This window comes from Agrilus planipennis, unplaced genomic scaffold (assembly GCF_000699045.2).
Source record: "Agrilus planipennis isolate EAB-ADULT unplaced genomic scaffold, Apla_2.0 scaffold212, whole genome shotgun sequence".
In the NCBI taxonomy this organism is placed as follows: domain Eukaryota; kingdom Metazoa; phylum Arthropoda; class Insecta; order Coleoptera; family Buprestidae; genus Agrilus; species Agrilus planipennis.
The window spans coordinates 74,717-90,483 of NW_020439461.1; the positions used below are offsets into that span (position 1 = coordinate 74,717).

General features: G+C 34.4%; 2 protein-coding genes across 2 annotated transcripts; both read left to right on the forward strand.

Annotated features, from left to right (window-relative positions):
• Nucleotides 1-19: 19 nt before the first annotated feature.
• LOC108741485 lies at nucleotides 20-9,895 on the forward strand. Its single transcript, XM_025979042.1, has 19 exons — nucleotides 20-117; nucleotides 446-611; nucleotides 821-1,021; nucleotides 1,305-1,487; nucleotides 2,363-2,432; nucleotides 2,513-2,813; nucleotides 2,892-2,960; nucleotides 3,342-3,513; nucleotides 4,110-4,289; nucleotides 4,358-4,529; nucleotides 4,629-4,638; nucleotides 6,514-6,682; nucleotides 6,738-6,938; nucleotides 7,063-7,245; nucleotides 7,321-7,390; nucleotides 8,099-8,369; nucleotides 8,437-8,505; nucleotides 9,234-9,585; nucleotides 9,644-9,895. Exons 2-19 carry the CDS (start codon nucleotides 455-457, stop codon nucleotides 9,808-9,810), a joined length of 2,997 nt encoding a protein of 998 aa, XP_025834827.1. The 5' UTR covers nucleotides 20-117; nucleotides 446-454; the 3' UTR covers nucleotides 9,811-9,895.
• Nucleotides 9,896-10,314: 419 nt separating this feature from the next.
• LOC108741487 (cytochrome P450 4C1-like) lies at nucleotides 10,315-15,437 on the forward strand. The gene is made up of 9 exons (XM_025979038.1): nucleotides 10,315-11,401; nucleotides 11,517-11,717; nucleotides 12,291-12,473; nucleotides 13,564-13,633; nucleotides 13,866-14,139; nucleotides 14,221-14,289; nucleotides 14,350-14,518; nucleotides 14,706-14,885; nucleotides 14,939-15,437. The coding sequence occupies exons 1-9, from the start codon at nucleotides 11,248-11,250 to the stop codon at nucleotides 15,112-15,114; spliced, it is 1,476 nt and encodes a 491-aa protein (XP_025834823.1). The 5' UTR covers nucleotides 10,315-11,247; the 3' UTR covers nucleotides 15,115-15,437.
• The last annotated feature ends 330 nt before the right edge of the window (nucleotides 15,438-15,767 follow it).

Sequence of the window (15,767 nt, forward strand, 5' to 3'; positions counted from 1 at the left end):
GCTATTGTTTAAAAATTTCAAATTACTTTTTTATATCAAAATAAGCAGATTCATTATTATCTCCAATTTAGAAAAACACAGCTTCTATCTCTGACCCCAAAAGTATTGTAAAGGCAGGTAAGTTTATAATCCCTTTTATATGACAAACTTTACAAAGAAATGTACTCAGACTAGAGACTTACTTGCGTAGAAGATTTAGATGTAATTACCCTTGAGATGCTTAGGAAAGCATATTTAGTTTGCTGATTTCTCCTTGACAAATGTTGACCTACCTTGCCCGAAAAATGTCAGATGTAATGCATTTTTCTTGTTTAGTTTTAATTAGGCAAATACTCCATGTAATAATTAGTGCAATGTATATATTTGCAAAGGGAATATGTACCTAGAACGAGACCTTTTTCTTCACAATCAATGATGAATTTTAGTAGTATTTTTTTCATGACAGTGATTGAAGATGTTTTTTCCCATTGTTTTAATATGGGTAATTGTATTTTTGACGTGTTGGTACATGAAAGACCATGAACACGAGTGGAATTTGGCCAAAAAAATACCGGGACCACCGGGATATCCCCTTATAGGGAACGCTTTTTTATTTTGGGGAAATACTGAGCGTAAGTAGAACTTTTGTCTTTAAGAATACTAAGTTATTACTTATTAATTTACCTGTACCTAAGCACGTTATTGTAATAAAACATAAAAAAATTGACATTTTTAAATGAGAATCTGACTATCTCAAAAATACGCATGTTAGTTCCTTAGGGCTCATCTGGAAGACTACGCTTGAAAAGTTGTAATTTCGATTCACAATTTTATTTTATAGAAATTACTCGCCGATTAAGTATACTAATAAGAACATACACACGAATGATAGGGCTTTGGATAGGAACAAGTTACAAAGTGTTATTATTTGATCCAAAGGATATTGAAATTGTTTTGAAATCCACGAAAAATGTAGTAAAAGCGGATGATTACTCCTTTTGGAGACCGTTCCTTGGAGAAGGTTTACTGACAATTCCAGGAGGTCTGTTTGAAAACAAAATTACAATACATATACGGTAAACAATAGAAATCGCTTATAACGACCTTTAAGGAACTTGAATTTGATGAAATGAAATGTGGTTTATATGTACGCTATGTTTCCAATAGAAAAGGGTAGGTAACATGACGTATAAAATGTATTATTCCTGTTGGGATCTATCCGCTATCATGTTGTTATACCAGGTGTAGTTATAAGCGAAATCTATTGTGTAACTGTACTGTATAAATAAATCACCTACGAAGTTTTCCTCAATTACCATTTGCAGGTAATAAATTTAGGCAAAACAAAAGGCTTATAGCTCCTGCATTTCAACTCAGCAACCTGAAAGGTTTTTTTGAAGTCTTCAATGTCCAAACAGCGGATTTGATAAAAATTCTTAAAAATCATACCAATGATGAATTTGATGTACATTCAATTATTGCGACATATACAATGAATATTTTAATGGGTAAGTAGGCAGAGTACTTAATTTTGTTATACAATATTTACGTACTGTAATCAATTCCAAAGCCAGCGCTGCAGGATGATCATCATCATAAGGTCGTCAGTCCTAAAACTGGTTGGACACGTACCTCCACTCTTTCCTATCCTGAGCTAAACTTCGCATTTCCCTAAAACTAGAACAGCCTACATCCTTAACTATTTGCGAACAGTAATCTAATCTAGGTCTACCTCTACCCCTCCTAACTCCTGTTTCTGCCTCTAATATGTCTCTGACTAGACCTTCATGCCTAAGAAGGTGTCCTACCAACCTATATCTCCTATTTTTTATTGACTTCCATAGAGTCCTCTGTTCTCCTATTCTTTCCAATACCTCTTCATTTCTAACCTTTTCTACTCACGATATTCTCATCATCCGCCTATAACACCACATTTCGTACGCTTCTAACCTTTTCTTTTCCGCCGCGCCCACTGTCCATGTTTCACACCCGTACAATGCCGTGCTCCAAACATACACCTATAACAATCTTTTTCGAATTTCTAGATTAACCGTTCGCGAGCATAGAAGTGATTTCTTTTTATTAAAGGCTACTCGACCCTGCGCTATCCTCTGCTTTATATCCCTACTACTCCTTCCATCCTGACTTATCTGACTTCCTAGGTATCTAAAATGAGACACTTCTTCTAATTTTTCGTCTCCTATCTTTATATTCGCCCTTTCCCTACTTTTTCTTCACTTTTTTACTTTTATTTATTTTCATACAGTACTGATCTGTCAGAACCGCTTCCATTTTATTTAAAGCTATCTCTAGGTCCTCCTTGTTAGTTGCTAAGACTGCTCTGCAGGATGATACTAAATACTAAAGATTTTTTGTGTTTCAGAAACTGTTCTAGGTTTGAACAAAGAAACATTGGAAAAAGACGCCATAAAATATGGTTACGCGGCAGATAGGTAAGTAAACAAGCTTTCTACAAACACCTAGTACGACATCGAGAAAATATGCGATCGATGTTATTGGTTTAATTTTTCAGGCTCGGCAAAATTGCGACCGAGCGCATGTTCAAATTCTGGTTGCGTCCCGATTTTATTTTTAATTTTACAAATCGCAAAAAGAATCAGGACAAATATTTGAAAGTTATTAACGAAATAGCAAATCGGGTTATAGACGAACGACAAAAAAACAACAGTGGCAACATAAATAAATACGATTTTAACGCGAACAATAAAAACTGGTCAGTTTTTCTCGATTCCCTTCTGTCAGCCAAAGATGACGACGGTCTACCATTATGTAACAACAGCATTAAAGATGAAGTGGTCACTTTTCTTTTTGCTGTAAGTAAATCATCTACGTTTTAGAATATATGAAGATAATTAATTATTCGTTTGTCCAACAATTTGGAATCCTTTCAGGGTCAGGATACAACAACTTCCTCGATTTGTTTCGCATTGTGCATCTTGGGATTGTACAAGGAAATTCAAGTAAATTCATTCACAGTTTGTAACTACTAACAATCCTTCCTACACCTTAGCCCCTATTATATTTTCTCCCTCATCCCCATTTATTACCTCATTTTCATCTCTTTTTACAATAAGTTTTGTACATTTTCGCAGGTGTAGTTGACTGTGAAGTTTTGGCTTCCGAGTTTATACCGTGTAGTACACTGATATATCATCAAATCAATAGATTACATAGGCACCTTCAGGACTTGTTAGTTGTTAAGTAACAACCTACAATTACCATCAGGAAAGCTCTGAAGCTGTCTAACGTGATCATAAACGAAAAATTGAATTAAGTATAGAAGCCAAGTCTTCCCAGTCTGTTAGCAAAGGTTCATTTGCTCATTAATTGTCGAATTTTAGAAAAATGTATACGATGAAGTTATCTCGGTGGCTGGTAGCGACCCCACCTCTTATATAGGTTACGATGAAGTCAAAAAAATGGAATATTTAGATCGGGTTATCCAAGAAACCTGGAGGTTGTACCCACCAGCACCCGTTATAGCGAAGAAAACGACAGAAGATGTTCAGTTAGGTGTGTACTAAATTCAATGTTCTTTGTCAGCATTCTGTGGAAATTGTCAGGAGTGGATCGTGACTTCGAATTTGGAATCCTGAACAGCTCCCACAGAATACTGACTCATTTTAGCAGATGCTAGTTAACATGATGACTACCTATCTACTTCATAAGGTAAAACAATAAGGTCTTGGTTAGAATCAAGTGATTATTTTTGACGTGACAACGTCTTATAATTCGATCGAGCCGGCTGCAGCACGAAAAAACATGACTCATGCGGCGTTACCTCGCTCTGAGGCGTTCCATTTAAGGCTTGAAGTGCAAGCGAGAGCGCGGAACGAGCGATAAAGAGGCACAATCGGCCTTCGCGTTCGGCAGCGTTCGACATCTGTCTCTCTCCTACTTGAGTGAGCGATGCTTCCGCGTGGACAGCTGCTATACAATAATACATTTCCATTTACCTCCTTCTCTATATCCATACAAAATATCTATCAAACAAATAAAATTAAAATTTTCTTTTGAAAAATGAAACCATTCCATCAGTATTTTCTTATGACGTTGTCACGTTCAATTATCGTCAGTAAACCGACTTTACAGACAACCGATTTTTTTAGAAAATTGTGTCTTGCCGAAAAATACAACGATCGCGATTATGATTTTTTTCTTGCACCGCAACGCTGACATATACCCCAACCCTTACACCTTCAATCCGGATAATTTTCTCCCGGAAAAAGTTAATCGTAGGCATCCCTGCAGTTTCATTCCCTTTTCAGCAGGATATAGAACATGTGTTGGTAAGATACATGCTTTTTACAACACGTTAAGTTTTTTTTTGTTGATTTTGGAGTTTATTGATTTCCAGGACAAAAGTATGCGCATCTACTGGTCAAACTAGCACTTGCCTCAATTATTCGAAATTTTGAAGTTCACTCAGAAAGGGAAGAAAAACATTTTGTGTTGTCTCTTCAAACAACCCTCAAGAGGAAAGATGGATTCCGTCTAACATTGTATGAAAGGAATAAAAACGCTGAATAGCTATAAGTCTAAAAGATTTTATTATTATATATATTATCGATTTAGACGAAACTATTCATCATTTTAAATTAATAAATTGGTGAATGTGTTGTTTATAGTTTTCTTCTAGTAAATGCCCTACCGTCTCATTTTCCCAATAAAACACTCACTTACGAAACCATTTTCCCAATCCTGTCACTACTTCCCCGTTTAACCCTTGCTGATGTTTCCCTATGTACCTTATTACGCCGTCATTCGTTGGAATAATTTCTTTATAACGTCTATTTTACGAAGAATTCACTGTTACCTCTATTCCTTTGATGTCAAATATAAGATTTATTTTCCCATACTACTATTCTAAATACTTCACTTGTGATTCTCTCAGTGGTGTTTAATGAATATTGTGTGCAAACTTGGACAATAAGTAACATTTGTCCCAACTTATTATTTGCATAGTTATTGATACCGGATCATCGTCTAATCCACAGGCAGATCATAAGTGAATCGGGGATATCCGCGACGGCTGCTACATACGTTATATAATCATAACAAGATGGCCGATCTTCGAAAATAGTCCACGTTGAGTTGATTGATAGCTGCGATTTTCAAAAATCTAATACTTTTATAGCAATACAGTTCGATTTTCAGAAACTTTATTGACTGCTGCGATTGTTGCAGATGTCCTGAAAGAATTAGAATTCTTAGAAATAGTCCACATGGATCAAACTCGTAGGTACTATGGCGCTCCTAGGAGTTAACCCAGTCGTACGGACGGCTGGGTGCCTTTTGAAGATTTCCCCTCTTCCACGAAAACATAAAAGAAATCGTACTGTATGATATTAGTAATTTTATTAACTTATTTTCAATAGCCACTTACATGAACCTGTTATATAATATTTGCATTTCCTCGATCATTCTTCTTAATTACTAATCATGAAGGTCGTCCAATACGACATCCGCCGATACGAGCTCCAGAAATCATACGATGAGACGACAGAACACGAGAGAGAAATTACCGAGCGCCATGGCCTAGAGATTTAGACTATTGTTTGGCATTACGGAGGACGCCAGTTCGATTCCGGGTCCGTCTGCCTTGGTCTAAGTTTTTCTATAGTTCCCTTGAATCACTTAGGCAAATGTTGAGGCAGTAATATTCCACAGATAATCTTTCATTCACTTCTGTCTTCATTTCGTCCGTCTCATCTTTCTCACCCGAACCACCACCCACCCATTCCCACGATTCCTGAAAAGAGGCTGAAGAGGACCTTCGGCCCTACCTTCTGACGTAGTCCGGAGGGACTGCCCGCCCACCAGCATTAGTGGCTAGTGGGAATAAAACACCCAAAAGTTTTAAAAGTTTCGAGAGAAATCAGAGGAGATCCTTCTCCCTGGCTAACTACCTGTCACTCCTCTTCAGTGAAACTATTACCATAACTATTACTTACACTAGCTGAAAGGCTACCCAACCTTCAACGTCACCTTGCCTGAATTACGTTTGGATTGAGCTGGTGCCACGAGCTGGACGATCTGCCGCAGCCTAAAGAAGACGCCACCGAGGGACTATATCACAGCCGTTGAAAGTTTTCTTTTTCACATATGATATAGGTAAATGATATTTATTTTCTTTTCCAACAAAAGATATTCTTTTTCCAACATCATTATTTAACCAGTTGCATTGTTCATAAATTACAAGTACAAGCTTACATGAACTATAAACTTTGTTGGAACACAGACACGTGAGTTTAATTAATAACAGAACAAGGACAATAATTGTCGTTAATGATAAGTGCTAAAGCAAACATGTAATCGTTTTTCCGAAATACTGACTCTTTAAAATTGCCATTGTAAACCGATAATGAATACAAAACAAAACGATTAAAATTAAGTAGTATCTCTGCTAATAATACGTAATACGCTTTTAAAATTGATTTTACTTCTGTTTTTTTCTATAAAACATTATTTTATATAAAAATTTAAATAAGTCAGTATAAAACCTCAATATAGTGTAGTACCAAAATGATTGCTGCAATCCTACTTTTTTCTACGATCAGTTTTATATCGTATTGGTACATTAAAAATTATATAAATTTTAGAAATTTGGCTAAGAGTGTAAAATGTCCACTCCTCCATCCCTTCTTTGGAAATTTATTTTTGTTCTCAGGAACTGTAGAGGGTGAGCAAGTTTTTGCTACATATTTTTATACCAAATGATACAAATGGGCTTTCAGATATTACTATGAAAACTATACATATGTGTGAAAGAAACCCTAAAAGATACGGAGTTTGGAAAGGGCCTTATTTCACTTTATATGTATTTAACCCTTACGATATTGAGATGGTATTCAAAAATACAAAAGAACTTGACAAGCCCCATTTCTATAAAATATTAAGGAATATTTCAGGTCCTACAAGTCTAACCATGCCTTTCGGTGGGTAATTAGTTCTCATGGCGATTATTTATAACAAAAATAAGTATCCCGTCAACAAAATATTCCATTTGAAAACAGGGCGAAATTATAACGATCCTTTATTTTCTTGAAATAACAATTCCAGGTCCGAAGTTTCGACAACACAAAAAAATTTCCTTACCTTGGTTTCAACTGAAAAATTTGAAAAATATTACAGACCATTTTAATAACCAAGCAGAGGATTTAGTTCAGGCATTTAAAGGAAAAGTTGGACAAGAATTTGACGCAAAATACGACATTGGAAATGCTGTTATGGCATCTTTAGCAGGTACTTAACCAAATAATAAATATGGAAATAGTTTCTGCAACCAAACAACAATTTTATTTCGTAAATTGCTTACAGCCACTGTAGTTGGAGTAAACAAAGAGTATTTGGCCAAAGATACCCTGACATTTTCTGATTTAATAGAAAAGTAAGTCTTCGCATTTCCCTAAAACTAGAACATCCCACATCCTTAACTAATTGCGAACAGTAATCTTATCTAAGTCTACCTCTGCTCTTTTTAACTCCTGTTTCTAAACTTCCTGTGTTCTACCAGCCTATCTCGTCTATTTCTTATTGACTTCCATACCGCCTTCCAATCTTCTACTTTTTTTAGTATCTTCTCATTTCTAACGTTTTCTGTCCACGGCATCCTCATCATTATACATTAGCATTATTTTAAAATAAATAAAATAAAATTGTATTTCAATATTTATCGTCTACAACTAGTGTTTCACGAACTTCTTGTTCTTGTCTTGCTTTTATGTTCTTATCTTGTTCTTGCTGCATAAACAGGACCAGGAATTTCTGAGCAAAAACAATACAAAGCAAGAATTTTTCTTAGCAAGGGCAAGATTTCTTGTCAAAAACTTATCAAGAAGCCAGAACTACTTGCTCTCTGAGTTCAAGTATACAATGTTTCAAAATGGACTAAAGCAAACAAGTTTTGACGTCGAATTTAGGTAAATCAGATTTGGAGACTCCCCAGTGTTTCCCCAAATCGCCAAGAACAAGAAATAGCAAGACTCTGGCCAGCAGAACAAAAATGAAGCCAGCAAAAAATTGACAAGACAAGAAATCTTGCTTTGTACATCACTACCTGCAATCATCAAAAAATTTAAATTGCTTTTGGTTCAAGACTCGCTCACATTGCAACAGAAAGGATGAACAAAATTTGGTTGATGCCTGATTTATTATATTATATGTCGGGAAAAGAGAAGCAATGTGAAAAATATAAAGACGTATTTGATGAAATCGTTACCCGTGTTATAAGGGAAAGAAAAAATAGTTACAAACAGGGCCAAATAGACAATGTTTTCGTGGATCAGCTCTTTGAGGCTAAACTTGACGATGGATCACCATTTTCAGACATTGACATAAAAAATGAATTAAAAACAATGCTTATTGCAGTAAGTATTAATGATAATAGATACTCCATCTGGGGTGATTTACCACTGATTATGGGTTCTCTTCTAGGGGCACACTACAACGTTAAGTTCACTCGGCTTTTGCTTATCATTGTTGGGTCTCGATAAAGATGTTCAGGTACAGTATAAGGGTGATGCTTTTTTATTTTGAAAACATATTCTTTGGTCCTAGAACTGTCCTAGCGTACTAAAAAGTTGGCATATCCTAATTCCACAGTCACACTATATACTGTTCGTTTCAAGAAGTTGGAGATATGACCTTTCCCTTCATTAGGATGCGCCGTAGCATAATTCCAAATTTAATCATATTTGTCTGCGTAGCTCATTACTTCACCGATCATCGAGCGAGAGCTAGACAATAGTGTACAGTACCATTTGCAAAATTATTTAAACTGCCTCGTTAAAATTTAAGAATATGCTTTATTTAAAAGCATATTTAGCCAAGTGAATTAACTTAACGTTCTACACATCTACAAAACTTTTACTTTCTTTTCTATTGTTAATTTATATACATTTTTGTTTTAAGAAATTGCTAAACATTTTCGTCTAGTACTGTACAGTTCTAGCCGATCTCTTAAGACCGCCCATAGTGAGCTCTGCTCGTTCAAGCTTGTTCCGACTATTTCTGTCTTGCTCACGCCTAGTGCGTATTCTTTCTATCTTCGCGCATATTTCTTTAAGGTCACAATTCAAACAAATTGAAATGGGCTGTACTGGTGGTGGAGTAATTCTAAATCCCTACACATAAACTTGAATCTGTTAACAAAGAATACGATGGAGTTGACTAATTCCTTGATTGACTTACCTTTTTATGCTTGTAATTTATGGTTTTCTATTTTCATTTAGGAAAAACTATATCAAGAAGTGACTTTTGTACTGGGAGATGATATGACTAGACCTATTACTTACGAAGATATTAAAAGATTTGAGTACATGGACCGTGTACTCCAGGAAACCTGGCGCTTGTATCCACCAGCATCAGTTATTCCAAAAGTTGCAACACAAGATTTCCAATTAGGCGATATAAGAGTTCCAAAAAATACCGAAGTCCTTATCCTTACCTATGCTTTACATCGCAGCCCTGATATTTTCGAAAATCCCGCAAAATTTAATCCCGACAATTTTCTACCAGAAAAGACTACAAAGAGGCATCCTTGCAGTTTCGTCCCATTTTCAGGAGGAAACAGGAACTGTTTCGGTGAATTTTTAAAATCCTTTATAAATTCGTGTTTCTAATAGCCTGTTTGGTATTTCAGGAAAACATTACAGTAGTTTGTTGCAAAAAGTCTTCATAGCGCGTATAATACAGAATTTTAAGATTCATTCTAATGTACCACAGAAGGACTACAGATTATCCTTCGAGGTTACTTTAACAAGAAAAGAAGGATTTCTCATAGTCTTGGAACCAAGGAACAATGTCTAGTGAACACAATTTTGTAATACACGCACAAATAAATTATATAGATATTAGTAAAGTCACAAATAAACATGAAACTACTTGTTTTTAATTTCCATTTGTTTATAGAAGTTAATCACTTTTATTCGTTTCAAAATAACAATTTTTTCGCGTCTTAATTTAAACAAATATGCGAATCAGTGCAATTATGTAATAAATATATAATATCTATAACGCTATTCACGGAGCGGCATGGCCTAGAGGTTTAGACCATTGCTTAGCAATAGGGAGGACGCCGGTTCGATTCCGGTTCCGTCTGCCTTGGTCCAAATTTTTCTGTGGATTCCTTAGATCACTTAGGCAAATGCTGGGGCAGTAACATTCCACAGATAACCTTTCATTTCCTTCTGTCATCATTTCGTCCGTCTCATCTTTCCCATCCGAACCATCACCCACCCATTTCCACGATTCCTAAAAGGAGGCTGATGAGGGCCTTCCTTCCTACCTTCCAGCGTAGTTTGAAGGGACTACCCGCCCACCAGCATTACTAACTGGTGGGAATTAAACACCCAAAAGTTTTTTTTGTATAGGTCAACTGAAGTATTTTATATGTTGCACATGTGCCTTACGAAGGTACAAACTCATTTCAAACGGTTAGGGATATGCCCCTTCCTTTTACTTGTGGCTGTGCCGTGTCAGAATTCAAATTCAATAATATTTTATTTCGTTCAAACTGTTCCTATCCTGATCACATCTAGTGAAAATTCTTTCTATTCGCGCAGTTTTCCTCAAGGTCACATCTCTAACCGTTTGAAACGAGTTTGTATCTACTTATTTAACTGAGTTCCGTGTACCTAGGTACGTAAAATAGGGACGAAGCAAAATTAATAAAAGTAGTATAAAGTCAGTAATTTATTGAAACTAACTGTAGTAAATGAAATGTCAAAATTGTACAACAAAACCTAAAGGTGAAAAGGGAAAAGGGCCAATAGCAGAAAAAAGGAACAATTACTTTTTAGGAAAGAAAGCCGTGGTTGGCAAATTACAAGGTAGGAGTAATCGTAAACTAATTTTCAAATTTATAAAGAACCCGAACCTTGTACCTGTATGTCAAGAAAACTGGAACAAGTACCCAGGACAATTTATTACGCAGTACGACTAAATTTACAATTAGTACTTATCTTGTCAATACGATTTTATAATAGTAACAGTACCAATTTAATTGAATAATGCTGACTTTTAGTGGACAACAAGGAATAATTATAACTATAAGAGTTAAAATACAACTAATTTCCATTAAAGTCTAACATTTTCGGTTTATAAACATATAACTTTAAGTGCAATAATTACGTAAACTTAATGTTAATGCATTTACTTATCGACTGCAGTTTCTGAAGAAGTGTTCCCATATCGTACTAATATATATCAAGCAAAAGCAGAAAGTTTGCACTGAATTGGAGAATAATGTTTACACTGTTATTTTTCACAAGTCTGGTAACTTTAATAATTTATATAACTGTTAATCATAAGCGCAAATGGAAAGCATTGGATAATATTCCAAGTCCTCCTACTTATCCTATCATAGGACACCTCCCCGTATTCATCGGATCGATGGAGGGTAAGCAAATCCGATAAAGCAATAAAACGAGTGTCCACTCACAATTTAGTTTTTACATTCTCTTTCTCTTTGTAAACTTTTTGGCGTACTAAAATATTTTTTTTCAATTTAACAGAAGTGACACACAAATTGAGAATTATATTGAATTTTCATGACCGCATGGTTAAAGTTTGGTCGGGTCCCTTTAATTTGGTTTTTATTAACAATCCAAAAGATGCAGAAATAATCCTGAAAAACTCAAAGGATATAGATAAGTCGCCTGATTATAAGTATTGGAAATCATTGGTAGGAGAAAGCTTATTCACGTCTGTTACAGGTTTTTTATTTTTAAATTCGATATTTATACTATGTCTTTGGTTATTTTAAATAACCGTATCTAATATCCTTGATAATACTAGAAAATATAATGGAATTCTTTGGAAAATAAAACACTAAATCCTAAAAAGCCTTTTGAGACCGAAAGTGCAATATTTAACTAGAAACTCATGTTAGTTTCCATTAGTGTTGTAACGAATGTCCGCATCCGCATCCGCAACTGCAGATGATTCACAAGAATTTAAATATTCGCACCATTGCTCGTACCCGCAAAATTAAACTGTTTAAAATCCGCGCTCTTAATCTAATCTGAACATTCTGATACGGATATATTTAGCAGATATGTTGATTGAATTTTAATGATCTGTACCTTCATCCGCATCTGCACGCTTAAGCTCATCCGCATCTGTTAAAGCACATGCGTTCAACTCTAGACTCTAGAGTGGAGACCACTGGTGGAAAAACGCGGTTTAGGCTCATTAATTATTATTATATTAATTAATTATGTGGAATTTTGGGATTTAGCGTATTATTAATATCTATAAAGTCTTTTACTACTAAGTTCACATTTTAGATTCAAGATATAAGAGAAATAAAAAGCTTATACTGGCCTCCCTTACTCTGAACAACGTCAAGGAATTTTTCGATTCGTTTAATAAACATACGGACAATTTAATTAGTACTCTTAATAAAAAAACTGGGCGAGAGTTTAATATTGGCGACGATTTGTCAATGTGTTCCATGAATATTTTGCTAGGTAATACATTTTTCAAAATAATTTTTCGCACAAAAACTACCGCACTTTTCATTTTTCTGAAAGCACTTTATTTAAGTTATGCTTTTTTTGCTATGATGCAAGCAAATTTTATCATACAACGGAAGTTACATCGCAAAATGCAACGGAAACTGCATGGTAGCATACGATGGAAACTGCGGGCACAACTCCAAACCGTCAACATTGTTTAAATAAATTTTTCATTCATCATAAGATCGTCAGACTGGTTGGACACGCACCTCCACTCTTTCATGTCCTGAGCTAAACTTCGCATTTCACTCAAGCTAGAACAACTCACATCCTTAACTATTTGCGAACAGTAATCTAATCTAGGTCTACCTTTATCCCTTCTAACTCCTCTTTCTGCCTCTAATATATCTCTGACTAGACCTTCATGTCTGAGAAGGTGTCCTACCAACCTATCTCGCCTATTTTTTATTGACTTCCTCTGTTCTCCTTTTCTTTCTAATATATCTTCATTTCCAACCTTCTCTATCCACGTTATCCTCATCATTCGCCTATAAAACCACATTTCGAACGCTTCTAACCTTTTCTTTTCCGCCGCGCCCACTGTCCATGTTTCGCATCTGTACTTTTCTTCGAATGTCTAAGTTAACCGTTCGCGAGCATAGAAATAAACAAATATGCAAATAGAAGTATAATTTCTACCGTGTGTATATAAACACAGGCAACTTTTTATCTAATAGTAAGAATACTCATTCCAACCTAAATATACCATCATCATCAATCATCATCATTCTTTAACCCCAAGAATAGTCGGACACGTATCCACAGTCCTTCATAACATGGAAAAAGTTTAGCATTTCTCGAAAGCTAGACCAACCTACATCTTTTATTATTTACTATTTGTAAACAATAATCTAATCTAGCTCTACCACTGCCCCTCTTAACTCCTGTCTTTACTACCCATACGACTCCAATTAGCCCTTCATGTCTGAAACCTTCGCCTATTTCTTTTTGACTTCCATAGCGTCATCTATATTTAAAAAATATTGAAAACGTTGTAAATAGATAATTAAAAATACCCAATAATTGTCACAATTATTTTCAGAAACTGTATTGGGATATAGTAAAGAAGATTTACGTAAGGACGCAAAAGCAATCATGGATTCTGTAGACAGGTATTTTAGCTGTTGTTACCGTTATTTATTACTAATTTCAAAAGAGTTATTATAAAATTTTCGCTATACTCAATTGGTTTAAACTTCTTTTGATTAGTCAAAACAAAAGATACTACTTAAAAAATTTAAATTGCAAACACGATAGGATTATACTTGAAAATATGGTATCAATTACGTTAAACATCTTTTAGAATGATTGAGCATTTTTAAAACGTAAAGTTTTGAATTTTAGGTTTGCAAAATATGGAGCAGAAAAAGTACTAAAATATTGGCTAAGACCATATTTCGTAACTTGGCTGTTAGGATACCAAAAGAAAATTAATAAAGATTGTGCCTTTATGGAAAATATCACCTCTCAAATAATTAACGAAAGATCTAAGAATAGAAAGCAAAATGAGGATAAATTTACCGTCTTTATTGACACGCTCTTGGATGCAAGGGATGAAAATGGTCCATGTTTTTCACTTAAAGAAATAAAAGATGAAATTATAACGATTATTTTTGCAGTATGTATCTTAAAAGTATTTTGAAACTGCACCTGTTACCATGTATTACTTGCATTTGCGCTTTTTTAAATCTCTTTTTAGGGTCAGGATACAGTTACTACAGCATTAGGATTCTCCTTGTGTCTTCTTGGTAGACATAAAAACGTTCAGGTAGATTTAGATTTAGTATTGCAAGGATAACATTCGATTTTATACTGTTTGTTGATTAAGGATAAACTTTATGAAGAGACAGTGACAAAGTTGGATAAAGATGATTGCTATATAACCTACGATTCGTTGAAGGACCTGGAGTATTTGGGTCGAGTTGTTCAAGAAACATTAAGATTATATCCATCAGCACCAGTGGTTGGAAAAGTTGCCCTAAACGATATTGATTTAGGTTTGGATTGAATGAAATTGATTTTCAATATTTTTTAATATTAATATTAGGATTTGTTTCATCTCAACATCAAAATAGATTGAGATATCTCGATGAAACAAAATCCATGTTGATCCTATGATTGTTGTCTAAAATTGTTATAAATATTTTATAAAAACGTATACAATACTTGCCGTTTCTGTGACAGATGGACAAATAATCCCAAAGGACACAAAAATGGCCATTAGCTTATATCATCTTCAAAGAAATCGAAATAATTATACCAATCCGAATGTATTTGATCCTGACAACTTCCTGCCGGAAAAAATCAATTCCAGACATCCGTATAGTTATATTCCTTTCTCATCCGGCAACAGGGCATGCATCGGTAATGAAAATGGAAAATTATGCATTTATTTAATATAAAAAGCAATTTTTTAGGTCAAACATATAGCGTTTTACTTCTAAAGGTGATTTTAGCCAAAATAATACTGAACTTTAAAATACATTCGAAAAAACCGGAAGAAGACTACAAATTTGCTTTCGAACCAACTGTAAAACGGAAGGATGGTTTTCTGGTAACTTTGGAACCTAGAAATAACAAAACTTGCAGTTAAATAATGTCTACAAGTAAATGATAAAATGTAGTTAAATATAGCAAGAAAAATCTGTAGAATTTTCGGTTATTTTTACTAATATTTGCAAAAAATTCCGCTTTATTAATGTTTAGCTTCAGTATATATTTTTAAAACTCGCTTAAAAACATAAGAATTTTTTTTCAATTTTCTATTTGCAATCAATTAAACTCTAAGAAAAAAATGAAGAATAGGAAATAATAAAATAATGTACGTATACACCTATGTACTTAAGGAAAAATAACGCTAAATAACTGTTTTTATATCCAAAAATAAATAAATAAAAAATTGACCACCCTCGCAAATAAATTAACGGATTATTAACAAATAAAGTATCTAATGCATATACATACATAATAAGCCATAAAAGTATTAAATTATTACAGTTCAAGTATCTGTCTAGCTTTTCAATATTACCAGCATTCTCTTGCTAGTATATGAATCATAAGAGATAAGAAGTTCTTTCACAAGTTATTATTAGCCAGTCTGTGGTAAACAAAGTAAGAGAATTACTGAAGAAACAGAGAGAACGATACCGAGAAAATATCATACAAAAAATGCCCTTGCTATGATAAATAACGCTATGCCTAATACATTAGCATAAAAATTTTTAAAGAATTTAAACGAAAATATTC